General features: G+C 57.8%; 2 protein-coding genes across 2 annotated transcripts; both read left to right on the forward strand.

The window, feature by feature from the left end:
- The first annotated feature begins 713 nt into the window (after positions 1-713).
- LAIR1 (leukocyte associated immunoglobulin like receptor 1) lies at positions 714-10,326 on the forward strand. Its single transcript, XM_055410681.2, has 9 exons — positions 714-869; positions 1,281-1,316; positions 4,464-4,781; positions 5,340-5,390; positions 6,473-6,592; positions 6,687-6,729; positions 6,814-6,851; positions 7,046-7,098; positions 7,502-10,326. Exons 1-9 carry the CDS (start codon positions 836-838, stop codon positions 7,646-7,648), a joined length of 840 nt encoding a protein of 279 aa, XP_055266656.2. The 5' UTR covers positions 714-835; the 3' UTR covers positions 7,649-10,326.
- Positions 10,327-21,531: 11,205 nt separating this feature from the next.
- On the forward strand, positions 21,532-26,120 carry LOC129546051 (leukocyte immunoglobulin-like receptor subfamily A member 6). Its single transcript, XM_055410750.2, is given in 7 exon segments — positions 21,532-21,863; positions 22,015-22,050; positions 22,221-22,505; positions 22,646-22,948; positions 23,162-23,473; positions 23,683-23,985; positions 24,881-26,120. Coding segments are annotated over 7 exon segments (1,377 nt in total). The 5' UTR covers positions 21,532-21,847; the 3' UTR covers positions 25,003-26,120.
- The last annotated feature ends 48 nt before the right edge of the window (positions 26,121-26,168 follow it).

The raw sequence follows: 26,168 nt of genomic DNA on the forward strand, positions 1-26,168 counted from the left end.
ACAGCCCCGCAGACAGAACAAGGTTTCTGTTAATAAAGAGGCTGAGCGCCAGCTGCCATACAAACTGCCATCCCCGTCTGGCAGAGCTCCTCCCGGAAGAAGCGGCTGTTCCCTGGCCTCGGGGACAGAGGACAAGGGACTCCACAACGGGGCTCCTGTCCTGCGGGGCCGTGTGCACACACGCCCTCCCACCCCCCAGCCCTGCTCTCATTGCAGCGCCCAGCCCGGGGTCCCACCGGGTCTCAAGCCCAGGGCCAGGTCCCAAGGTCTGTCTCCCATCACTCAGCTCTGGGATTCTGTGTGTGCTCACCGGCCAGCCCCGCCTCCCCCGGTTCCAGCACCGCCTGGGGAAAGGGGCAGAGAACCCACGTGATAAGATATTTTTAATGCGCTCCATACCTCCCGGGAATGTAACACATATCGCAATATTAAGCACTCGGAGGAGGACTTCTGGGTTTTCCATTTTCAATACAGGGCACCGTTGGCATAAGGTGCTGTAACTCTTTGCCCGGGAACAGAGTCAGGACTGATGGTCAAGTACTGTGCTGCACAAAGCGTGTTCTGCTCACGGGTGGAGAATGGGGCTCCCCGCCCCCGGGGTGCACCCGGAGAGGAGGTGAGCCTCCTGGGAGCCCGGAGGGAGGAACAGCTGGGAGCCGGCCCGTGGCCCCTTAGCGGGAAGTGTGATGGGCGGGGAGGGCGCTCTTCCCCTTTGAGTGAGGCAGTTGGGTGGAAACCACCCCATAAAGGCCCGGGGCACATCCCTTCTCCCCTGCGGGCTGCAGGCTCCGTCCTTCAGCACCGGCTCCAGGACGCGCCGGGACAGGGCTGGGCCATGGCGCCCGGGCCCTCCACCCTCCTGGGCCTGGGTGAGTCCGGGGGTGCCAGGCCGAATTCCAGGGGCAGAGGGGCTCTGCTCAGTGCTGACTCCAGCCCAGGAGACTCCGGGGTCCTGGGGGACTACGCGGTTCCCCCTCCATCCCCGGGGGCGCCCTCAGCTTTGGCCCAGACCCAAGTGATGGGGAAGCTTCGGTCCTGGACGCGGGCTGGGTGTGGGGTGAGTGCAGACAGAGAAGGGCTGGCCTGGAGGAGAGGGTCAGGGCTGTCTGAGATTGCTTCAGAGCAAGGAGAGGGCTTGCACTCAGATGTCATGTTGGGGGCAGATGTTGGGAAATCATGGGAAGACACCCGCCCACCCCATGGCTCCTCGAGGGCTCCGGGACTGCCGCCCTTGAGGAAACTGCAAGGCGGGCATCTTCTCACTAGAGCTTCTCTTCCAGCGCTTTGTCTGGCCCAGATGGCCCGCACCCAGCAGGGTGAGTCTCCCCAAACCCCTGGCTCCCCAAGGCAGACCTCGATGAGAGTGGAGCGGACCCTGGGGGCCTGGGGGCCCTGGCTTATACCCCGAGCTGCTGACAGCCTCAGTGCAGGACCCTGGCCCGGGTCTCCCCTGTCCCCCCTCTGCCCTCGATGGCCCCGCATGGACGACCCGACCCTCAGGACCGGGCTGAGCCCGCAAGCTTGCCCCCCCCGCCCCCCTCCGTGAGCCCAGACAGCCCCTCGCAGCGCCCCGCAGCCCCGTGCAGAGAATAGTGCTCGCTCGGCGGACGCTGAAGACCAGCCCGGCTGTCTCCTCCAGCCTCCCCTGCACACCCCGTGAGGCTGCCCGGCTCCTCCAGCCTCCCCTGCACACCCCCATGAGGCTGGCTGCTCACTGGGTTTCCTTTCACTTTCTGAATCTCGCCGCCCAGCCCAGCCCTCCCCACGGTGATTCCTCCGCCCTGCCCCTCAGCCCGGGACCGTCCTCCACATCTGCTCTCAGCTCAGGAACACCATCCCTCCCTCAACCCCTGAGGGGCAGCTCGGCCTCCGGTCTGCCCCCTTCCCACAGATTACCACACTCACCCCGAGGGCACACGTCACTGCTCGTACCCGTGAGTTTGCACAACTGGACTGTCAGCCCCAAGGGGGCAGGTGACGAGGTGTTTCCCGTGTTTGTGGAGCCAGAGGCACATGGAGGCGTCAGTAAATGGATGGACGGGAACTGGCTGTGGTGGAAAGAAAGAGGGAGGGGTGAGGGGTGCGGGAGGGGGAGCTCTCCCAGCCTGTGTTGCTGAGTCTGAAGGGCAGGTGCCTGTCGAGGGGAGCAGTCTGCAGAACGGGGAAGCGAAGGGTGTGTGTGTGTGTGTTTGTGTGTGTGTATGTGGGCAGGTGTGTGTGTGTATATGTGTGCGCGTATTTGGGCGGGTATGTGTGTATATGGGTGTGTGTGTGTGTGTGTGTGTGTGAGTGCATGTGTGTGCGTATGTGGGCAGATGTGTGTGTACGTGTGTGTGGTGTATATGTGTGTTTGTATATATGCAGGTGCATGTACGTGTGTATGTGAGTGTGTGCATGTGGGTAGGTGTGTGTGTGTGCAGTTATGTGTAGGGTGTGTGTGCAGGTATCTATGTGTGTGTCTGTGTATGTGGGCAGGTATGTGTGTATGTGTGTGCGTGTCTGTGAATGAGTGTGTGTGTGTGTGTGTGTGTGGAGGAGCTGGAGCACAGGTCTGGCCCCACATTCCCTGGCGGGTGAGGGTCCCTGTGTCCAGGGTGAGTCTGCAGAGACCATCCCTGGGCTTTCTCAGGCTTCTTCTCTTCCTCCATCCCAGTGTATTTCCGTGTCCTTGTCACTGAGGTGTCTGGAAACCCCACGTGTCTCAGCTGGGTGGGGGCGCGGTGGGGGGTGAGGGGGCGTTGGGGGTCGGGGAGGGCTTGCAGCCCTGAAGCAGGAAGCCGGCCTCAGTCAGCGAGGTCCCCGCAGAGGCAGGGGCCGGCAGAGCGCACTCCTCACCCCCTCCCTCACATTGTTGTCTTTATCTGGAGGCTAGGTGTGGTTTCAGGATGTGCACACAGGTGTAAAGTTGGTGCCTAGGGGGTGGTGCAATTTGTGGTATTTAATTTTGTGTCTCCTCGGCTGGCCCATGGTCATTTACATGGTCAAACATTCTGGGTGTGTCTGCAAGGATGTTTGGGGATGGTGTTAGCATTTAAATCATTGGGTTTTGAGCAAAGCAAACTGTCCTCCACAGTGTGGGTGGACCTCATCCATCCGCTGATGGCCTGAGCTGAACAAAAGACTGACCTCCCCTGAGTGAGGGGGCTGTGCCAGCAGACTGCCTCTGAACCCGAACCGCAGCACCAGCTCTCCTGGTCTCCAGCCGGCACCAACCCTTCAGATTCTGGGCTCGCCCGGGTGCTGCGGAGTGGACACAGGGACCCTCACCCCTGGGTCTGTGGGAGCAGCTCCTCCACACACACACACACCTGCACACACACACACACCTGCACACACACATACCCCACACACCCCTGCACACGCACCCACACCTGCACTCACACATACACACCCCACACACCCCTGCACACGCACCCACACCTGCACACACACATACACACCCCACACACCCCTGCACACGCACCCAGACCCTCACACACCCGCACACACACATACATCCCCCACACACCCCTGCACATGCACCCAGACCCTCACACACCCGCACACACACATACATCCCCCACACACCCCTGCACACACACACACATCACACACCCACACCCATACACACACACCCCACATATGCACACACATACCTGCACACACACACACACACCCAGCCCCCCGACACTCATACCCACACCCCAAACCCCCCCACATACATACACACACCCCACACACACCCCACACACATCCCCCCATGCACACGCACACATACATACACCCTCCCTGCACACACACAAGTCTGCACACACACCCATACACACCCCACACACATATATACTTGCACACACACACATACACACTCCCCACACACAGCCACACACATATATACCCGCACACACACATACACCCACCCACACACCCGCACATGCACACACATATATACACCCACCCCCCACACACAATCTCTCCCAGCACAGGCAGCGGCCCTTCCCTTCAGCCCCAGCCCAGGTCACTCCTACCCACTCAGAGCCCTGCTTTCCTCGTCCCAGGAATGACCTGGGCGTTCCCACTCTGTGTCCCCCTGCCCCTGTCTCTGGAGTGGCCACGGGCAGGGAGGGAGCCACCCCCACCCCCAGCAGACATGTCCAGGCCCCCAGCTGCTCCGCCACCCCCCATGTCACCCTGAGCGAGGTGTGACCAAGTCTCAGGGTCCTCACGTCAGTGGGGAGACCAACCACTGTGCCGGGAGCTCACTGGCTCCTGGGACGGGCGTGGGGTGGGGCCGGCCAACGCAGGGGTGACGGGAGCGTTCCCAAACTGGACTGTGAGGGGTGCTGCACAACTTTGCAAGCTTCCAAACAGAGAAAGAAGGGAGAGAGTGAATTGCGTTGTGTGGTGATTCTCCACTAAGATCAGAGAACTGCGTCGTCTGCTGGTCTCCTCACGACAGACCCTGGGGCCCTGCTCTCCCCTCTTAGGGACCCTGCCCAGACCCTCCATCTCAGCTGAGCCGGGCTCCGTGGTGCCCTGGGAGCGGCCGGTGACCCTCGTGTGCCGGGGCCCTGCCGGGGTTACAAGCTTCCGCCTGGAGAAGAATAACAGATCCAACTACAGAGATGTGGGTGTCACGTCCCGAGGCGAACAGGGGACCGAGGTCAGGTTCCCCATCACTGCTCTGCGTGAAGATGCCGTCGGGCATTATCGCTGCATCTATCAAAAAGAGTCCACCTGGTCTGAGCTCAGCGAGGCCCTGAGCCTGGAGGGGACCGCGGAAGTCGTCTCTGCCCTCCCCACAGGTGTGCCCAGGCCCTGCTGTGCCCTCTGCCCACAGGCCCCCACCCCCACCCCCCAGCCCTCTGCCTCTGTCCCCTCTGCCCACGCATCCCCTGCCTCCACGCCTGGCTCAGCTCCCCAAGCCTGGTCTCAGCAGGCAAGACACAAGGTCCAGGGGACCCCTGACCAGGGCTGGATGGTGCTTCAGGGGACTTTTGGGGTGAGGCCGTGCCTGGCCTGTGTGTGGTCAGCCCCCAGGGTGTCCTGGAGTCGGGGTCTGTCCAGCACACTCTGACCCCCCACCCGCAGAGGAGGTCACCATGAAGAGTCTGGGCAGTGATGTGGGGCACAGCTCCGGGAGGTGCAGAGGGTGTGGCCCCAGCACGATGGAGCAGGGGGCTCCGTCATGTCTGGCCCCGGCCCCCTTTGCTCAAGAACCTCGGGGTGTTGTCCGGGGTTGAGTGAGGGCCGTGTGTGGCCCGCAGTCGGATGCTCAGGATGGAGAGGCGCCAGGCTGAGTGGGGCAGACCCTGGGCAGCCCCCACACAGCACCAGTCCTTCTCCTGTCCCCCCCCCCACAGGACCCCCTGGAGGCGTCAGCTCCCCCACCGCTCAGTGCTGCTCCTCGGCTGGTGAGTAGCTGACCCTTGCCTGCAGGGGTGTCTGGGGGGCTCTGTGCTGGGGTCAGGGTGCAGCACTCTCCCGGACTTGGCTTGGGGACTGTGAGAGCGCAGCACGGGGCTGGCAGGCGCAGGGCGCCGGGGTGTCTGTGACACTCATAAGGACCCCGGGAGCAGCACTCACCCGGCTAGATGACCCTGCACTGGGCACCTAGGATGATGCCAGGACGGCCCATCGTGGGCAGCACTTCCCGGACCTTCTCAGAGCCTCCGCCCCTTTTCCTATGCAGAAAGGAGTTTACAGGTTCTTGTCCAAAGGCACAGGGATTGGAAGGGAGGAACCAGCCCAGGGCAGCCAGACTGGACCCCAGACTCGGGGGTTTGGCCGCCGCTCCGCACCGCCCCCTTGTGGTCAGGGTCCACGGCGGGCCCGGCTCCGCGCTGAGAGAGGGACGGCGGGGCTGGGAGCCAAAGGGAAGGGACAGCTGATGGTTATGCCTAAGCAGCCTAGCAGGCAGACCCGGAACCCGCCGGGAGTAGGAGTCCAGCTCAGCCCCCTTCTATCTCGCTCCCTCCCTCCTATTTCATGCTGTGGAGACTCATGTCCAGAGCAGAACCCATCACCGAGACTGCCTGGATCGTCCCGCCCTCCCTGGCTCTGTGCCCCAGAGCAAATCAAATCCTTCCAATCCTTCCACACTCCTCACTGCTCGTGTGCAAAACCAGGAATAAATGCACCGACCCCGCAGCACTGCCTGAGCCTGGAGAAGTGCTGATCTTATTCATACGAGGAAATATTTTCTTCCCTCCGTGTGGTGTGTGCTCTTTGGGGAAGGGGGAGAGAACGGGCTTTGGTGTTGGTAGTATTCCAGCTCTGCCAATGCCCTGTGGACACAGGGCTTCAGCACTCAGACCCGGCTTTGTAGAGGGGGGAAGAGCAAGTCCCAAGCCACAGGACTGGTGTGTGTGAGAGAGCTTTCTTTATATCTGAGTGTGAACACCATAAGCACCCAGCATGTGTGTGTGTGGGGGGGTGGTATGCAGCAGGTGCTCCATAAGGGAATACTGCTGATAATCTGATTCCACCCTCCCAGCTCCCACAGGCCTGTCGACGGAGCAGGTTTATATTCTCACCGGCGTCTCTGTGGCCTTTCTCCTTTGTCTATTCCTTCTGGTCCTTCTCCTCCTCCATCGTCAGCACCAGAGAAAACGAGGTAGGTCTCGGGACAGGGTGGGGTGACCGCGCAGGCCGTTTGGGGGTGCTGGAAAGAATCCTTCTCCTCTTAATTCACACCTGACTCTTCTCAGGGCCACCTAGAAGCAAAGACGAGGAGCAGAGACGCCAGGGGAGGTGAGGGCCCTGGGGATGACCTCCCAGACCGCCCATCCTCTGCCCCCAGGCAGCCCTCAGGGCTCACATGTTCTTTCTCCTTAGGCTCAGCCCAGCTGTGGATGTCCTAGATGGGACCTCAGGTAAAGACAAGGATGGGGGACAGGTCTGGGAGGGGAAGCAGGGGTTCAGTGCCATCCAGGAATCCGTGTGGGGGGTGAAGCATTCCAGAACGCTCCAGGTAGGGTGGAGACGGAGTGTGAAGCTGTGAGGTCAGGCATGTTTGTCTCCTAAGCTCCACCTCAGAGAAGTGAGCCCCGGTCTTCCTCCCATTCAGATGTGGCTGGTGTTGACAGATTTCCTGACGCGGATGGAGAGGCGGGCACCTCGGTAAGTGCTTGCATTCATCAGCTAATGCTCTGAACCAAAGCCCTTGTAATTTAGCAGCTTAACAGAATCATCTCAGTTTCTTGGGCCAGGAACTTGGAATCGGATCGGCTGTGTAGTTCTGGCTCACGGTCTGTTCTGAGGTTGCCGTCAAGATGCTGAGCAGGGCTGCACTCCTCAGAGGCTCGACCGGGGCTGGAAGATCCACTTCCACGACACTCAGTCCCCTAGCAGCGGGCAGGATCTCACATCCTCACCACACGGTCTTCTCGTGGTGGTCAGACTCCCCCAGAGAGAGGGACCCCAAGAGAGAGGGACAGAAGCCACAGTGTCTTCTGTGTCCTCACTGTGGAGGTGACATGCCCTCACTCTGCCACCCAAACCCACCCTGCGTCTTTATCCTCAGACCCCTGATTCAGGAGGCCCCCAGGAGGTGACCTACGCCCAGCTGAACCACAAGCCCCTCACCCAGAGGGCAGCCAGAGCTGTGTTCCTGCTGTCCACAGAACCCCGGGCCGAGTCCAGCACGTATGCAACCATTGCCAGACATTGACCCCACACCCACCTGGCCTCTGCAGTAAAGATGCAGGAAGTCACACTTGCAAAAGCCCGAAGTGGACATTGGGCGGGTTTCCCTGTGGAATCATTCCTTTCTGGAAAGACATCCAGTCAATCCTCCTGCAGGCAAGAGCTGGAGTCCTAAGACCCCACATTACCTTCTAGGAGATTCACTAACCATGTGGTCCCTCCCACAACCAACTAGCTCCTTGGAGAGAAGGTGTAGCACTTGTTTCAAGAGACCCAGCTATGGTGTTTGTTGGCTGTTTCCAGAGATCCATCTATAGTTCTTGGCTGTTTCTAGAGACCCAGCTTTGGCACTTGGCTGTTTTTCAGAGACCCAGCTATTTTCCTACAGTTGCCCAGTGGATTCCAGACATGTCCTGTGTATCTCCCACTGCCCCTGGAGAACCATTTTGTCTTCTCAGCTGACTCTACAAACCTTCTAGAGTTCGGGTGGGGATCTTGAATCTGGGCTGCGCTCATGCAGCTGATAGCTGATACCCAGTTCTCTGGATCACACTTCACCTTGTTCGTCAGTCAATGTTCTCCCAGGTCCAAGTGCATCAGCCCTGCATGTGGCACTGGGTACACGGGTTCTAGGTCCCAGTCTCTGCCTCCACCGTCCCCCAAAACTCAGTGAGGGAAACAAGACAAAAACAAGCCAATCAGTGTTTTCCAACCCAAAGGTGTGTCTGAGGGGACTTGTGTCTGGGGGAAGGCGCAGAGCTGCCCCGCCTGCATACAGCTCCCATCCCCTGCACGCACAGGTCCATGAAGGCACGCACACACAGATACACTTACACACATGCACACACTGTACACACACACACTCATGCATACACCTGCACTCGTGGGCACGGCAGGCTGGCCGAGGGAGTTGGTGAGGCCATGGCTGCACAGGGAGGGCCCCTCAGGCTTTAGCTCCACCCAGAGGAAGAGGCAGACCCCCATTTCCCACCCCACCCCAGTTCATCCCCACTGGATGTCGTGCATTTCCCCAAACATGAGAGGGCCCAGCAGCTGCAGGACACTGTCCTTGACCTGACCTTCACCCCTCACCGGGCTAAGGCCCGTCAGATTTGGGATTGGAGGCCATTCATCCCAACAAGTGTACAACTGCTGCTGTAACAAATTACCACTCACATAGCAGCACCAAACAACGCAGCTTATTACCCTACAGTTCAGGATGTCAGAAGTCTGAGATCAGTTACACAGGGCTGAAATCCGGGGTGGGCAGGGCTGTGTTCCTTCTGGAGGCTCCAGGGGAGGCTCCATTCCTTTACCTTTTGCAGCGTCTGGGGGCCATCCACACTCCTTGGCTCACGGCCCCTTCCTCCATCTTCAGATCCTCCCTCTGACTAGGACTCCTGCTTCTGGGGCCACGTCTCATCTCCTCACTCTCTGACCCTCCTGCTTCTCTCTTGTAAGAACCCTGGAGATTACATTGGGTCCACCTAGAATATCCAAGGCCATCTCCCCTTCACAAGAGCCTTAACTCAGTCACACCTGCAAGGACCCCTTTTGCACCTAAGGTAACACAGCAGCTGGTGACTGCCTACCTGAGTGGGTGTCCATCCGCAGCACCACCTCCGTTCGTGGGCTCCTCTGGGCTCGAATGCCTCACTGAATTCTGTGCATCTCCTTGCAGGGATGTTTCCTTCTGTTTCCACTAGCTTGTGAAAGAATAAATTCTTGAGAGTCTATTTCTTGTGTCCCTAGAGCCTCTGTGTAAGAGGAGGTCGAGTAGAAGCAGTGGAGACTAGAAACACCCCCACCGTGTGACCCCCAGGGGCCCATAGGGGAGGTGGCCCCCGTGTGACAGGACTGTGGCTGCCACCAGCCCCGTGCCCTCCCTTCCTGGGCTCCCAGCGAGGTGATCTCCCAGCCTCCTTGCAGTTACGCATGTCCTGGGAAGACGTTCACAGTGAGCAGGATGCACGGAGCCGCTTCCAGGCCTGGCCCCAAACCCTCCCTCACAAGATCCTCACTGTTGGCCCTTCTGCTGGTGGAAACGGATGCCCTGGGCGACCTCGGCAGCACACACTGAGTGTGGGGCCCGGCTCCCAGGATGACGGTGGAGTAGAGCGCCCTGTACCTCTTGTGTTAGCCCTGTTTCAGGTTTCTGTAAAGTTGATGCTTTAACATGTGTGATACACGCATATTCTTGTGTGAACATTAATAAAGGGAAACCTTTAAAACAGAGTTGGGAAGCCTAGAGGGGCCCTCTCTCGCCATTCCCCTCTGTTGCAGCTTACTTTACATTCCCGGGCAGGAAGACAGTTACCTTAATAGACAGCAGTGGAAGGATGATATTCTCCTTGCCCAGCAACAGTCCAGCCAATGAGAAAGAGCAATAAATCAGCTAATGAGAAACAGCAACAACTCAGCCAATGAGAAAATAGCAACATCCTGGCCAATGAGAAACAACCGTAGCCCAGCCAATGAGAAACAGCCACATCCCAGCCAATGAGAAACCATCATTGCCCTGAACGCTTGCTTTTCTTCAAGGGGCTTTGATTCAAAGCAGCCTCTTCCAGCTTCCTCCTTTTTGACTGTTAAGTGATATTCCTCTCCTTTGTTCTCTGGATTTGACTGGTTTGCCATAGTTTGAATGTCCCGAATTGCAATCCCTTTGCCATTCCTAAATAAACTCATACTAATGGTTAAAACAACAACAACCGAAAACTGGACATTGAATTTTAAGGTTGACACAGGACATCGCTTTTCCTGGCTGAGCTGATAATATGCCTGAGTCAATTGTACAGGTCTCCTGCCTCTCATTGTGCCCCTCCCCAAATTTCTGAGCAAGAATCCTCTTCCTCGGGTGCACGTATCAAACAGAAACCAGTCAATCCAGGGTCCACACCCTAACCACCTTCTTTATGGAGGGCCACAATCTGGGCCACTATCCACCTGCCCTTGTCACCCCAGGTCCAGGTATTGGCTAACCAGGGACACCCCCTCCACCCCGGAACCAGCCAGGAGAGCCCCGATTCCGCTGAGCGGCGTGCGTGGTCACCATTCTGCTTAGGGCGGTCAGACTGTCGTTCCCACTCAGATTTAAACAGAAACTTCACCCTCAAGTCCCTCTAGGGGGCGGCAGCGTCCAGTTGTCAGCACTTTTGTTTTTAGTTCATAATAGAAACACAAGAAATCTGCGTGCCTCTTACAGGCCTGGTATTTTAAGATGTCCTTATCTGTGAAGAAAGCTGATCGCCGAAGAATTGATGTTTTTGAACTGTGGTGCTGGAGAAGACTCTTGAGAGTCCCTTGGACTGCAAGGAAATCCAACCTGTCCATTCTAAAAGAGATCAATCCTGGGTGTTCATTGGAAGGACTTATGCTAAAGCTGAAACTGCAATACTTTGGCCACCTCATGCGACGAGTTGACTCACTGGAAAAGAGTCTGATGCTGGGAGGGATTGGGGGTAGGAGGAGATGGGGACGGCAGAGAATGAGATGGCTGGATGGCATCACCGACTCGATGGACATGGGTTTGAGTGAACTCCGGGAGTTGGTGATGGACAGGGAGGCCTGGCGTGCTGTGGTTCATGGGGTCGCAAAGAGTCGGACAGGACTGAGCAACTGAACTGAACTGATACACCTGAAGCATATTTTAATAATTCATCCTAGATGAAGCCAGCTCCTGCTGATGCTGCTAAGTCGGTTCAGTCGTGTCCAACTCTATGCCACCCCACCCCATAGACGGCAGCCCACCAGACTCCCCTGTCCCTGGGTTTCTCCAGGCAAGAATACTGGAGTGGGTTGCCATTTCCTTCTCCTCAGCCAGCTCCTACGATGGCTGTTTTAGTTCTGTGCAAACACTGGCACATTTAACCCTGGTACGAACCCTCCGCAGAATGTCCTACTCTCTTCTCCATTTTTCTGCAAGAACCGAGGGACATTCGATACCTTGCCCAAGGTCGGCCAGCGCTGAGTGACGGGGCCGCAGACCCACGTGGACACCTGATCTGCCCTGACCTCGGGGCGGGCTGTCTCTCGACAGACGGGAGGTTTCTGTCCTGGCTCAGAGGAGGGTGCCCAGCCCCCAGCTCACTGTCAGCACTGCTCTTTGTTTCTCGTTTACACCCGCGGTGAGCTCCTGCAGAGGTCCGCGTCCTGACTCGCTCGTCCTCGCCTTTGTCTGCTCGCGTTCCGTCTCGGGCTCGGGCTCTCTGCTTCTCTCTCTGCTCCTCTCTGGCTCTGTCTGCTATTCCCCACTGTCACCGTATTAGTCAAGACTCTCCAGGACGGGCAGGTCGTCACACGGTTGTCCGGGGATCTGTGAGAGGAGGCCATCACGGGAACAGACTCGCGGGCTTCAGGAGGTGGAGAGTCCGCCCCAGGACCTGCTGCAGACCCAGAAGCGCGGCTGACAGCGTCAGTGCGGTGTCAGTCCCGGCCTGGGGCTGGGGAGGCGGGAACCAGGGCCTCTGAGTCTGAGGGCCGGAGATGCTAAGCATCCCAGCGCAAGAAGAGGCAGGGAATTCACACACCCCCACCCCACCCCCTGCCCCAGGGGATGGGGTGGAGCCGCCCACATTGTGAGGGTGGTTCCCTTCTCTCAGCCACTAAGCCCAGCTCATCTCTTCCAGAGTCTCCTTCGCAGACACGCCCAGAAATACTGTTTTACCAGCTCCCGAGGCTCCTTAGCCCAGGCAGGTTAACACATAAATTAACAATCACAGTTAGAATGGTGCATTTCCCCTAAAATCTGGCCTGACCCTGACTCTAGGCAGACAGGTGGACAGGTGGGTGCTTAGCAGAGGGAAGTGTGGAGGGGCTGGCATTCCTGGAGACGTTCCTGAATATTCTACGCCCTCGCCCGGTTCATGGATGGTTGAGCTGGTGCTGCCTGCCCCACTGAAAAGTATTTTTATGAGTCCAGCCCACAGCGGGGAGCAGACAGGGTTTAGGAGAAATAAAGACAAAGGTAAAAGAAAAACCCTTCCCAGAAGCAGGTGGGAAGACAAGACGGGCCCAGAGAGGGGACAGGAAGCCGGAAGTTAGGGCTAGTCTCTTCTTCCTGACCCTGTGGCCCCCCCGAGCCCGGGGACGGACTCGCTGCAAGCACGTTCCCGCGGGGAGGGCCGCCCCTCCGGCTCTGAGGCCCCCGGGCGCCACCTGGAGGACGAGCCGGGCAGTGCTGCGTGGTCAGGCAGCGAGGCTCCACCTCGCGCTCCGACCCTGCCCGCTCCAGTGCGTTCTCGGGGGTCAGTGGGCCCCGTCGTGGGCCGTCACCGGGATGAGACGGGGCAGGGACAGATGCTCAGACGCTTAGCTCCCGGGGACGAAGAGCTCACCGCGATGACCTGAAGGGTCCCCGGGCTCCCAGGGAGCCGAGCGAGGATGGCCCCCTCGACCGCCGCCCGCAGACGTCAGCCTCCAGCAGCCTGTGAGCGAGGCCCGCACGGCCGGTCAGCTCGGACCCAGCGCCAGCGGGGGCCCGGAGTCTTCCCTGCCGTGCGAACGACTGCTCCCTCTCCCCTGGGCACTGTCCTACTGGAGCGTGGACAGGGAAACACTGAGGCGAAATAAATGCCACGGGGTGTTTTTATACTCATTGGCGGGGCTAAGTATCAAGCTCTGGCGGGGTGTGTGTGTGCTGCCATTAAGCGGGGGCCGCTACGGGGACCAGATCAGTGCCAGACAATAAAGACGTTTCAGGGACTTCCCTGCTGGGCTGGCAGGTAGGACTCAGCACTCCCGATGCAGGGGAGCCGCGTTCCACCCCTGGTCAGGGAGCTAGACCCCACATGGCGCGACTAGGAGTTCACGTGGGACAGTCAAAGGTCCCGCAAGCTGCAAGGAGACCAAAAATCCCAAGTGTCCCTGAGAAGATCGAAGATCCCTTGCGTTGCAGCTAGGACCTGGAGCAGCCGGATAAATAAATATTTAAAAAGCCGCTTCTCTGGTTCGCGTTGGTGTTTGGCAGAAACCAAGGCAGTACTGTAGGCAGTTATCTTTCAACTAAAAGTGTATACATTTAATTTTTAAAAAGCCATGTGTGTACACACCCATGCTCACAGATACATGCACACACCTGCACACTCACCCAAAACTAATACATGCCAATGATGGTGCATTCATTCATATGCAGTACTGTCTAACGTCTCCACGTTTTAATTTCCGGAAGAAAGCCATGCACCTCATAAGGCCTCTAACGGCGCTTCGGTTATACACAGCAGAGTCCCGTCAGTGGGAAACCATTGATTTCAGAAAGGTGGTATGTTGATTCATAATATGATAAAAAGATAAAAGTCAAAATGAATAATTTCTCTGAATTATAAAAGAGAGTCAAGAATCATAGAAAATTGTATAAAAAATCCTTTTCCAGGGGCGTCTGTGTCTTCTTGTAACGGTACCGAGCGCTCACTGGCAGAACCTCTTATCAAAACCTGAAGCCTCCTGATAAAGAACTAGCGATTAGGGGAGGGGATAAAATAGGAGACTGGGATTAACAGACACACACTACTATATGAAATAGATAAGTGGGGCTTCCCTGGCGGTCCAGTGCAGGGCACATGGGTTCCATCCCTGGTCTGGGAAGATTCCACGTGCGGCGAGGTAACTAAGCCCGAGCACCACTAGAGGGCGCCCTGCTCACCACAACTAGAGAAAGCCCGCAGCGCAGTGAAGACCCCGTGCGGCCACAGAACAGTAGATTAGATTATAAACAACGAGAGGCCACAAGGGCCTCCTGTAGAGCACAGGGAGCTATATTCAATATCCGGTAACAACGCATAACGGAGGAGAACCCGAAAAAGATACATGTCTGAGTCACTTTTCAGGAGGTCACTTTGTAACACCTGAAACTAACACGACACTGCAAGTCAACTACACTTCAATTAAAAAATAATTTTAGAGTCAGTGAGTAATGGTTAGTTTAGAATCAAATTATTCAAAATCGGAATGACTCAATGAAAAGACACCCAGTCATCAGGGCTTCCCTGGTGGCTCAGATAGTAAACAATCAGCCTGCCAATGCAGGAGACATGGGTTTGATCCCTGGGCTTGGATGATCCCCTGGAGAAGGAAATGGCAACCCACCCCAGTATTCTTGCCTGGAGAAGCCCATGGACAGAGGAGCCTGGCGGGCTACAGTCCATGGGGTTGAAGAGTCGCACGTGACTTAGCAATTGAACAACAACAACAAAAACACATGTTCTAACAGGGCTTGTTGAATAAGCAACCATATTGTCTGAACTCTCAGAGCTGGTGAGAACAGAACCTACTCAGGAGGTCTGGGGGCAGAATGTGGGTGAGAGTGAGGTTGGGTGGCTTCCTGAATCTGAATCTGAACAAGACCTCACAGTAAAGGTAACAACATTCAGCCAAAAAAAGGGGAGGGGGGAGAAAGAGCTAGACAAATGCAAATTCTTGTTATTATTCATCCGTTTTTTTTTTTGGCTTCCCAGATGGCGCTAGTGGTAAGAACTTGCCTACCAATGCAGGAGATGTAAGAGATGCAGGTTCAGTCCCTGGGTCGGGAAGATCCCCTGGAGAAGGAAATGGCTGCCCACTCCAGTATTCTTGCCTGGAGAATCCCATGGAGGAGACTCCCTGGAGAATCTCACCGGAGGAGCCTAGCGGGCTACAGTCCATGGGGCCGCAAAGAATTGGACTGAAGCGACTTAGCATGCATGCATCGCATTTTTTTGAACGTATATATCACTGTTTTCTTTTCCAACAAGAAAAATAATTGAGAGGTCACGTTTACTGCTTTTTCACTTAAAAATCCAACCACAGCACCCTTGTGTGCATGCTGCTTCCATGACAACACTCAGAGGTTTGTGGCAGGTTCCATGGGGCCCTGCCCTCTGCCAGTAATGCCCCTCTTCCCCTCTCCCGCTGACTTCCCTACCTGGGGCGACATGGTTTCAAAATGAGTGACAGGTCTGGTGGGCAGTAAGCAGTGGGCAGGGTGCCTTGTCTGAGTGTCTGCACAGGGGTGAGTTTCAACACAGGGTGTGTGGCCGATCTCATCCTGACTTGGGGAGGAAATGAGGAGGCTGTTTTCATGCAGAAAGGGAAGTGCTTTTCAGAGGAGAGTGACTGACTGCAGAGCCCAGCTTCCTGCAGCCTGCCGGGGGGGCCCTCCGTGGCAACCACGCGGCCCCTTTTCTGGGTTCCCTCTGGGTGCAGAGCTCGGGGCTCTGGGCTTCCAGTTTCTTGGAGGAGCTGGTCAGCTGTGGGGGGGGTCTAGGCAGATGTGGGGGCTTGGGTCAAGAGTCCTAAGGCACGAGGACCTTGATGCCGGGAAGGATCAGACACCAACAGCCTGGCTGTATTCTCCTTGAACAGAAGCAACCACTGGGGCTGAGGGCCCCGCGGGCTTGAATACAGCAAGGCTTAGGACCAGCTACAGGTCTGAGCGCTTGGACAGACTGACCCCTCGGACAGGACATCACCGCCCTCCATCTCTATCAGACCTCGCCTTCCTGACCCCAGCATCCCGAGGAGGTCCCTTCCTGAACACCCAGCGCTCTGCCTGTGAGCCTGGCTTTGGTGCCCTGGGCTCAGCCAGCCGCTCTCTGGGCTGTGACTCTGAGAAACCCCAGGCCTCTCCCTCCCTCCGCATCGGACGCCCCTCCCCAGTCTCCTCCTCACAAGGGCGGCCCCTCCCCTGGGTGCCAGGACGGGAGGGCTCAGGGGTTGGGGCCGCCAGGCCAGCCCTGCCTCATCATAGGGCCCGTGTCCTGTGAGCCCCGTGGGGTGCAGGCAAGAATCCAGCCACCGTCCCAGACCCGGCGGGTTCTCTGCACACTCGCGGGTCCAAGAAGCCCCGCCCACCCACGCTGGACGAACGTAACTGCCTCCTTAGTTCTCCCGCACCTGTCGACTGAAGCCTTCGGTTTAGAAAGGATCTGAGCCAGCTGGGAGGCAGGGGTGAGCGCGGAGAGCGCAGCCCAGGGTCACAGGATACGGCTTCGCAGTTGAGGTGTGCGCCCCGGAGGCCGTGAGGGAGGCTGGAGAGAGTCTGTCTGGGCGCCTCCTGATGGAACAACGTGACGCTGACAGGAGAGTTTTCTTTCTCCTTTTGCGCTGGGAAATCCAAGAGATTGAGCGAGGAAATGAGCGCTTGGAGCACTGTCAGCCTGTTAGGACCAGAAGCGGTGCAGGGACTTTCTCCGCCAATACGCTACATTGTGGTCTGGTTATTTACGCAGTTGTCTCTGTGTCTGTGTGACCATGAGTCTGCATTTACCTGCATAGCTACGCATGTTTCTATGTAGCCATTTACTTTCGTGTCTGTGTGTCTGTCTATGTAACTATCTGTATATCTGTCTATGCATCATCTAGCTAATCAATCAATTGACCTATTTATCTACCTATCATGTTTCTATCTATGATCAGTTAATACTATGCCTGCTTCATCTGGACTCAGGTTGAGTCTGGTTATGACAGATCTTGCTAGAACACTCTGTGTAATTGTTTTGTTCATTTAGTTTTTCTATGATACCAGACCTTCCTTGAGGGTGGGGAATACATGGGCTTTGCTCAATTTTATCTCATTTCCTGGCATGGCCATGGGTTGACATGCTTAAATATTTCTTTAGTGAATAGGGATAGGATTCCTGAATGGTGAAGGATGAAAAAAAGGCTGCAAGTCCAAGCAGTCATGGAGCAGTTACGGTGAGTGATCTCGAGCAGTCAGAGAAGAGATGATGTCATTGGAAAAAACAAACCCAAAACAACTCATGTTATTTTCATGAAAACAACAGGAATACGCTTTTTCTCTGTGGCCAGGATTCAGGACGTTTCCTGAAGGAAACTTTTAGATTCTTATTTTGTACTGCTACAGGCTCCCCCAAATTAGACATATCTTTACAATTCTTGCATTTACACAGAATTTTCAGTGTTCTCTAGGCCAGTTGTCTCCTCCCTGCCCAAAAAAAAAAAAAGACAAGGTGGAATATTAGTCCTCTAGTCCCCGAATTACTGTGAGTTACCCTGGAAGCACCATCTAAGGATGGAAGTGTAGGTAGTTTATCTGAGAAGCAAGAAGGTGGAGTAGGGCAGGGAGAGTGTGAAGGAAAGGAATTCCTGGCAGAGAAGCATTCCTGAGGTCTGTGCAGGAGGTGGCGGCAGGGGACTCCACCAGGACCTCGGAGAGTGTAGAGAACGCCCTTCAGGGCCTTCCCTCCAAAGGTGGTGACCCCTGGAATGTGGCTCCTGTTCCCCACTGCTTGGAATTGTCCCAGGGATGGCTACACTCTTCAAGGTCGGGGCTGAAAGTGGTTCTGACACCTACAGAGCTGTCAACCACATCGAAAATGAAAGAGCTGGTCACCATAGGGATCAGAACCGGAGGCTAAAAACACAGGCTCGAAAACCTCTGTTCAACGGACTGAATCCAGTCTGTGAACTGGACTTCACCCCTTCTGAAAGCCTCTGCGTCTTTGCCTTCTGGACCAGAAGACAATGCCTCTTTCAATCCCTGCTTCCTCTTTTTCCTCCCAGCCAGCGTTTCAGTTCTGAAGTCAGATGGTCTTCTCACCCTCTGAGGAGAACAGAGCAGAGCGATGGTTAGTCACTTCCTAGATCAGACCACTAGGTCACTTCAGGCCACACCTGTTGGAACCACTGCAAGTCTAGCCTTGGACAGCACAAAGGAAACCACACCCCGGACATCCGGCGCTGCCTGGGGAGGGAGAGAAAGGGGCACTGGGAGAGGCCTGGACCCTTGCCCAACTTGGGAGCAGAGCCCAGGTGAGGGGCGCCTGGAGGGGGGCCGGCCTGCTGGACGGAGGCAGCAACATGCGAGAACGTTCTGGAAGGCCAAAGGGAAGACAGGAGGTAACCAAAGGGCCGCCTGTCCAGGGCGTCATCTGGTTCCATCAGCCCTTAAGGAAACGTCCTGAATCCTGGCCACAGAGAAAAAGCTTATTCCTGTTGTTTTCATGATGGTTTTACACTTTTAGATTCTTATTTTGTACTGCTACAGGCTCCCCAAATTAGACATATCTTTACAATTCTTGCATTTACACAGAATTTTCAGTGTTCTCTAGGCCAGTTGTCCCCTCCCTACCCCCCCAAAAAAAGACAAGGTGGAATATTAGAAGACTCAGGCCCATCACCAGTTGTTTTTGTTTGCTTGTTTTCATGGAATTTTTGGCAGTGCAAGCCCTGTCCTCACATGAATTCTACATGTTCTTCTCTGGTGGGGATACTGAGGGGTAGAGTGGGAGAGGCAGGATGAGATAGTTCTTGCAAGACCATGGCCACCAGGGAGAACCTGCATGTGTAGACCCCGGGGAGCTGAGCCACCAGGAGAGGGGGAGGGGGAAGGGGAGGGGGTGGGGGGAGGGGAGGGGAGGGGGAGGGGCTGAGTGGTGAGGGGAGCGCGGGGAGCGGAGGGAAGCAGAGGGAAGCGGACTGGAGAGTCCTCGAGACACCGCGGTGGGAGTCACTCAGCCATCAAAAAGTCAGACTTGTAGTCACTATAAAATTAATTCCTATGAACCAGCCATTTCAGATCCACAAAGAGATCCCAGCTTCCCCTTAGTAGGAGCAACAAAAACCACAGCAGAGGAAAACTCCAAGGGGTCAGTGTAATACAAACTGCAAAACTGAGCCCATGTAAGAGTCTATCTTTCAAACGTTCCTGAGTGGCACAAAAATCAGATCCTTGGACATGACAGATATGTCAGTTCTTCAGCTAATTTATAAATGAGCCCCAGTCCTCAAAATGCACCAGCAAGCATTTTTTCAAAAGCTAGACAAATTGACACTAAACTTTTTATGGAAAAATAACAACTAGGAAACACCCAAAGAGAAGCAGTACGCAGGCAGAGGGGATGAGCTCAACCATAAGTTAAAACACACCATATGGAGACTTTTCTGCTGGTCGAGTGGTTAGACTTCACCTTCCAATGCGGGGGGTTCCATCCTTTGTTGAGGAATTAAGATCCCATATGCCCAACAGCCGAAAAGCCAAAACAGAAAAAGAAACAACATTACAACAAATTCAACAAAGACTTTAAAAACGGTTCGCATTAAAATTTTTTTTAATTTTTAAAAATAGCACATATACCATAGAGCCTGTGAGTCGAGGCAATAAGAAAGCCTAGGCACGTCTCCTTCAGTTCCGTTCAGTCGTCCGACTCTCCGCGACCCCATGAATCACAGCGCGCCAGGCCTCCCTGTCCATCACCAACTCCCGGAGTCCACTCAACGCATGCCCACAGAGTCGGCGATGCCATCCAGCCGCCTCATGCTCTCTCGCCCGGCGCGTCTCCTCACTCCGGGAAAGGAGCGGAGACTCGGCCGCGTCCGCAGAAGTCTCACGGCGCGGGGCGTTATCCGCAGCGGGGCTCACGTGCAGGCGGCGCTTCCGGGAGAAGATGGCGCCGGGCCGCGGCGCTTCCGGGAGAAGATGGCGTCTGGCCGCGGCGCTTCCGGGAGAAGATGGCGCCTGGCCGCGGCGCTTCCGGGAGACGATGGCGTCTGGCGGCGGCGCAAGGCCAGCGCCGCTGGAATCATTCAGGGACGCGGTGTGCTCAGACTCTCAGAGATTCAGTAGCTCCCCGCACCCCGGTGACTGATTACCAAGGGAAAACCGCAGCTTCACTCTGGGGAGACCCCGGGCGCGCCGAGTTCACCCGCACTCAGCAATAAGGAGAAACAAGGCCAGCGCGGCTTGGCTGGTCCTCCGCCCCCGGCGCAGCCCGCATCTGACCAGCGCTGGGGGCCTCAAGCCTCCTTTCTCGGCCGGCTCGCTTTCCCCAGCGGCCTGGCACTGCTCTCATACCCTCTGTGAGGGGAGGCATCCCGGCACCTGGTCGGGAGACAGATGGAAACCTCACTGCGTCCACACAGGTGGCCCCGAGCCGGAGACTCGAGATGAACACGAGCCATTCAAAACCAGGAGGGGCTCACACCTTGGGCAGGAGCCTCTAATCTTCTGACCGTGCAGCCCTGAGCCCGGCATCAGGCTCTCGTCAACTGATGGCACATTTGGACCAGGCCTGGAGCACACGTCTCGGTTTATGACGTTTCCTGGGCAGACACTGTTTTCTGAACAAAAAGGATTCTACATCTTCTGTGGGGTGGCCTCAGAGACTGACATATAAGGGAAGAGCTGCTCAGCTTCCGGTGAAAATTTCAGCGTTGAAACGCATGCTGGGGGTGACGGACACCTGCCCATGGCATCCTCTTGGTCAGAGTGGCCTCCCAGGCTCTGTCGTCTCGTCCCTCTGCAGAGTCCGGGGCGGGCAGGGGAGTCGCTGTGATCTCAGCACTCATCACCCTCCTCAGCCCCACTCTTCGGGGAAGGAGAGTGAGCCATAGTTTTATTATCATCATTCAGTTATTTGAGGACGAGCCTTGAATTTCCCTTTGAGATCCCCTAACATGCCTTCTCAGTGGTGGAAATGGGGAGACAGGCCTGGATTACCTGGGGAACAGGCGGTCCCCTGTCACCACCAACGTCCTTATGGGTGAAACAAGGAGGCAGGGAGGACAGAGCCGGAGCACATGTGACTTGAAAGGGGAAGCTGGAGAGCTGTGACTGCCGGCTTTTAAGATGGGAGGGGTGAGGCCAGGGAGAGGCTCGTCTGCAGAAGCTTGAGAAGGTGTGGGGAGAGATTCCCCCACGCGATCAGGAGGAACGCAGCCTAACTATACCACGGTTTGAATTCTGGGGTTTCCAGTTTGGACTTCTGACCTCCAGACTGGAAGGTAATTACTGTGTCAGTTTAATGCGGTGACTTCCAGCAACTGCTCTGCAGCCACAGGAAGCAAACACTGAGTATCTGAGGGGGTTTTGGTGGCTGTCGCTGTTTGCTTGTTCATTTGCCAGTCTGAACTCTGCAAGCTCAGGGTCTGAATCTGTCGTGCCCAGAGATGTATCTCTAAGCCAGGCACATGGCCAACACCGAGAAATAGGTGCAGATGCTTGCGGGGAGAAAGGCCATCAGACCAGGAAGGCTTAGGGCAGCTTAGAGTCACAGAAGGCCCCAGAAACGGTCAGAAATGGCTGTGGAACCCACTGCCCGCTGCAGCCTCAGTCTGCAGAGACCAGGGCCCGGCTCCCAGGAGGGTTGGTACCCTTCCTGTGGGGCTGCTGACCTGATGATCTTGTGACAGGAAGAATCAGCCCCGGAGAAGACACACCCTGTGCTCTGTCTGTCCAGAGGACACCCAGGTCTCCCCATCCTCACAGCCTGGACCACAGGGAGGAGACGCCATGGCCCCCACCCTTGGTGAGAGGAGGAGGGGCAGGGGAGCCCTGGTCTGGAGGGACCACCCCCAGTCAGCCTGCTCCCTCAGGGGACCCCAGGGCCCAGTAGGCTCCCGGGGAGGAGAGGCGCTGCTCAGAGCGGAGGGCAGAGCTCTCACAGGGCTCTCTTGCAGGGCTGAGTGTGGGCCTGAGGACCCAGGTGCAGGCCGGTGAGTCTGTCCCAGGCCCAGTTCCCTCCTCTCGTGGGGACAAGGGTCTCCCCCAGGCTGCTTGGAGGGGGAGGGCAGCTCAGGGCTCACGGAGGGGAGTCTGGGAGGGCTGGGCTGAGAGCTGGGGCCTGGGGGGACATCTGGTGAGCCCACCTCTGATTTCCTTCCAGGGACCCATCCCAAACCCACCATCTGGGCTGAGCTGGGCTCTGTGGTCCCCTGGGGGAGCCCCGTGACCATCTGGTGTCAGGGACCCCCGGGGGCCCTGGAACTCCATCTGGATAAAGAGGGAATCTCAGTAGGCTTGGACAGACAGAAACCTCTGGAGCCCGGGGACAAGGCCAAGTTCTCCATCCACTACATGGGACAGGACCATGCAGGGAGCTATCGGTGTTACTACAGAACCCCCACTGGCTGGTCAGAGTGCAGTGACCCCCTGGAGCTGGTGGTGACAGGTGAGGGACTCTCGGGGGCCTTGGGCTCTGCCCTCGGGAAGGGGTCTGCTCTCAGGGGGTGTCCCTCTCACAGCCCAGACCTGAGGGAAGGGAGGGGAGGGTGGGAGCCCCAAGGAACCAGCTGCCTGCTTCTCTCCTAGGACCCCACGGCAAACCCAGCCTCTCAGCCCTGCCGAGCCCTGTGGTGACCTTGGGAGGGAGCGTGACCCTCCAGTGTGGCTCCCGTCATGGATTTAACAGATTCCTTCTGACCAAGGAAGGAGGGGACGAGTCCTCTCAGACCCTGGATTGACAACGATGCCCCGACGGGCAGACCCAGGCCCTGTTCCCCGTGGGCCCTGTGACCCCCGGGCATGGGTGGATGTTCAGATGCTACGGCTTTAACAGGGACAGCCCCCGGGTGTGGTCGGCCCCCAGTGACCCCCTGGAGCTCCAGGTCTCAGGTGAGGAAGTCCCATCCTGATCCCATACGTTTGTGCAGACAAGACAACGTACTGGGGTCTCTGCTCCAGGGGAGCCCTGTAGAGGGTGGGGAGAGGAGCGTGGAGCTCACAGGACAGACACACAGACCAAGAGCCGGCGAGCCTGGGGCCGGGCCGGGAGAGGGGGTCCACGGGGGAAGCGGTCCCCACAACCTGGCACATGTCTCTCCCCAGGGCTGTCTGGGAAGCCCTCCCTCCTGACCCCGCAGGGTCCTGTCATCACCTCTGGACAGAACCTGACCCTCCAGTGTTGCTCTGACAGCGGCTACGCCAGATTCGCTCTGTCCAAGGAGAGGGGACAGGACCTCACCCAGCGCCCTGCCAGGAGGCCCCAGGGGGGGCTCTCTCAGGCCAACTTCCCCCTGGGCCCGGTGGGCACCGTCCACGGGGGCCAGTACAGATGCTACGGTGGACACAGCCTCTCCTCCAAGTGGTCGGTCCCCAGCGAGCCCCTGGAGCTGCTGGTGGCAGGAGAGGAGCCGGCGGGTCAGTTGGGGACCAGACTCTGCACAGGCCCCACCGGGGAGCCCCAGGGGTGATGCTGGGGCCAGGGGCAGGGGTCCCAGGGAGGGGACAGAGAGACGGGGTGGGGGAGGAGAGACTCAGAGAAACAGAGACAGCGCTGAGGGTCCAGAGAGGCCCACGGAGTCTCGCTCAGAACCGGGCTGGCGCCCGCACCCCCTTCCTCTCTGCAGCACTGCTCAGAGACAGACCCTCCCTCTCGGTGAGGCCGGGCCCCTCGGTGGCCCCGGGGGAGACCATGACCCTGCTGTGTCAGTCGGGAAACAGGACGGACACCTTCCTTCTGTCCAAGGAGGGGGCAGCCCACCGCCCCCTGCGTCTGCACTCCCGGGACCAGGACGGGCGGTACCAGGCCGAGTTCTCCTTGAGCCCGGTGACCGCAGCCCACGGGGGCACCTACAGGTGCTACCGCTCCCTCAGCACAGACCCCTACCTGCTGTCTCAGCCCAGTGAGCCCCTGGTGCTCGAGGTCTCAGGTGAGGCCCAGTCTGTCCGTCTGACTCAGCAGCTCGGGGCTCTGTGCCCTGCGAGCACCGGGTGGTCTGCAGTGAGGGGGCACCACACTGGGGTCCGTGAGGGGCAGGTGGGCAGTGGGAGAGTCTCAGGGAGGCCACAGGGCCGTGCAGGGCAGAGGGGAGTGAGGTGGAGACCCCGGATCAGCCCGGCACACCCCTTCCTGAGCTCAAGCTTACCAGGGCCCCATTCTCCCAGCCACAGACCCAGATCCAAACCTGGGGAGTCTCAGGGCTCTGTGCTCAGGGGAGACAGCCCACCCCAGGGCGGTGTGGGAGCCAGAAGATCTAATACCCACTCAGGTCATCAAGAACCAGAGGGGAGTCGGGCAGAGATGGCGCGGGAGCCACAGGCTGAGGGGCCTGAGGCTGCTGGATAGGGGGTCAGTCTGGGGCAGAGCAGGCCCACCCCCACCCCATCCTGCCCCCTCCCCCAGGCAGAGTCAAGCCGGCAGCCGTAGAGGGCTGAGCGAGCACCTGTGCAGGGTGGTGGTGGGTCCCTGGGAACCATGGTTGGGTCCCAGCCTGTGACCCTGCAGACCACCAGTTAGGGGCGGGCGGGCCCACCCTGTGCTGTCTGAGCTCAGGATCCTGAGCAGGAACGTCTGACAGTAAGATAGAGAGGCCCCGGGAGGCTCCCGAGGAGGACACGGCCCACCCACGGCCTCCCTTCAGGACCCCCGGGCCCCGCTGACACCCTCCCCCAGCACCGCGGTCAGACCCGCGAGTGGGGACGAGGACAGCGTCCTGTCAGGGGCTGGGCTCCGGGGCCACGTCCTCTCCCGGGAGGCGGGTGCCCAGGGCGCACACCGCGGTTCTGGTGACAGGGCCAGCGCTGACCTATGTGCCCTCACCCCAGACTACACGGTGCCGAATGTCATCCGGATGGGCCTCGCGGACTCGGTCCTGCTGCTCCTCGGGATCCTGCTCTGCCAGGCTCCGCACGACCGCGGAGGAGCCCAAGACGCGTCCCGGAGCTGAGCACCGGGACCCGCACCGCCTGGAGCGCCGGAGCCCGGGACGCGAGCTTCTGGCCCGGGAGCTTCGGAGCTTCGGGAAGAGCCTCTGACTCCCGGGGAGAGACCCGCGGGGGGCGGGTGGAGACCGGGGCGTCCCGGGGGAGGGGGGCTCGGCCTCTGCTCACGGGCCCTCTCCCTCCCAGGGAGGGCGCTCCCACTCCCGTCTCGCTCACCCCAGCCCGAGTGCATCGCACATGGCAGGGCCGGGTCCTCACCCTGCACGCCCGTGGACTCTGTCCACTCTCATGGAGGATGTGAGCCTCATTTTTAATGCCCGCTGTCTCTGGTGTGTGCAATGACCTCCATCCCTTTGCTCAGAAACAGAACGTCGTTTAAGTAACTGACTAAATGGGTGAAGGTGGGGCCCCATTGGGAACAGAGGGATCCAGAACTCTGCCCTGAACCCCCCCAGACCCGAAACGCCCGGCTCTCCTCAGATGACACCCAGTGTCATTTCTGCAGACAGCATCGCTGGAGGGGACACCCTGGCATTTGAAGTGACCGCCAGGTGCTGTGCTGGTCAACGGCTAAGGAATACAACATTTTGTAAGGAGCCCAGGTGTGTGAAGTGTGTATCTCCTTTGGTGCAAACGCTCTGCGTGGCCAACCTCAAGGAGCCCGGGTGAACGCACTGAAGGCAGGGTGGGAAGGAAGGAGCAGGCTGACTTTCCCACAGGAGCGAGTCTGGTCCAGCCAGCCCCCACCGGTGGCCCCACGTGCACAGATGCGTCCTTTGTGTTACACAGCACATAGGATCGTCTCCACCTCAGTTTCAAGCCCCACTTTCCATGAAATCAGACGCCAAAACCTTAGTCCATTCAGACAAGAGGGAAACAGAAAACAACGCAAGTACCAGTTGTGGGAGAAAACACGGAGAACCTTGACTCCAGTACCTTACAGGCTGGAGTGCAGATCGCCTCAGTGATTTGGGGAGGAAATGACAGCCATCAGTTAAAAGGGAGAGGTGCACAGTCCCCACCCAGAGTTACGGAACCGAGGGGAAAACTGCGCAGGACCACCGGTACACAAGCAGGAGAGTCTGGACTGGGGGGTTGCTCGTATCAGGCAGATCACAGAAAACCTCACAAACACGAATGCTTCGGTGCATACATGCGATGGAGCTTTAAA

Source organism: Moschus berezovskii, chromosome 22 (assembly GCF_049115385.1).
Source record: "Moschus berezovskii isolate FMDL1 chromosome 22, NW_MosBer_1.0, whole genome shotgun sequence".
Classification (NCBI taxonomy): domain Eukaryota; kingdom Metazoa; phylum Chordata; class Mammalia; order Artiodactyla; family Moschidae; genus Moschus; species Moschus berezovskii.

Excerpts from the sequence above, each read along its gene's own strand:
- LAIR1 (XM_055410681.2), top strand. The coding sequence starts at position 836 with ATGGCGCCCGGGCCCTCCACCCTCCTGGGCCTGG. Across the intron at positions 870-1,280 it reads CTCCACCCTCCTGGGCCTGG|CGCTTTGTCTGGCCCAGATG; the intron begins GTGAGTCCGGGG and ends CTTCTCTTCCAG. Across the intron at positions 6,730-6,813 it reads GAGCAGAGACGCCAGGGGAG|GCTCAGCCCAGCTGTGGATG; the intron begins GTGAGGGCCCTG and ends CTTTCTCCTTAG.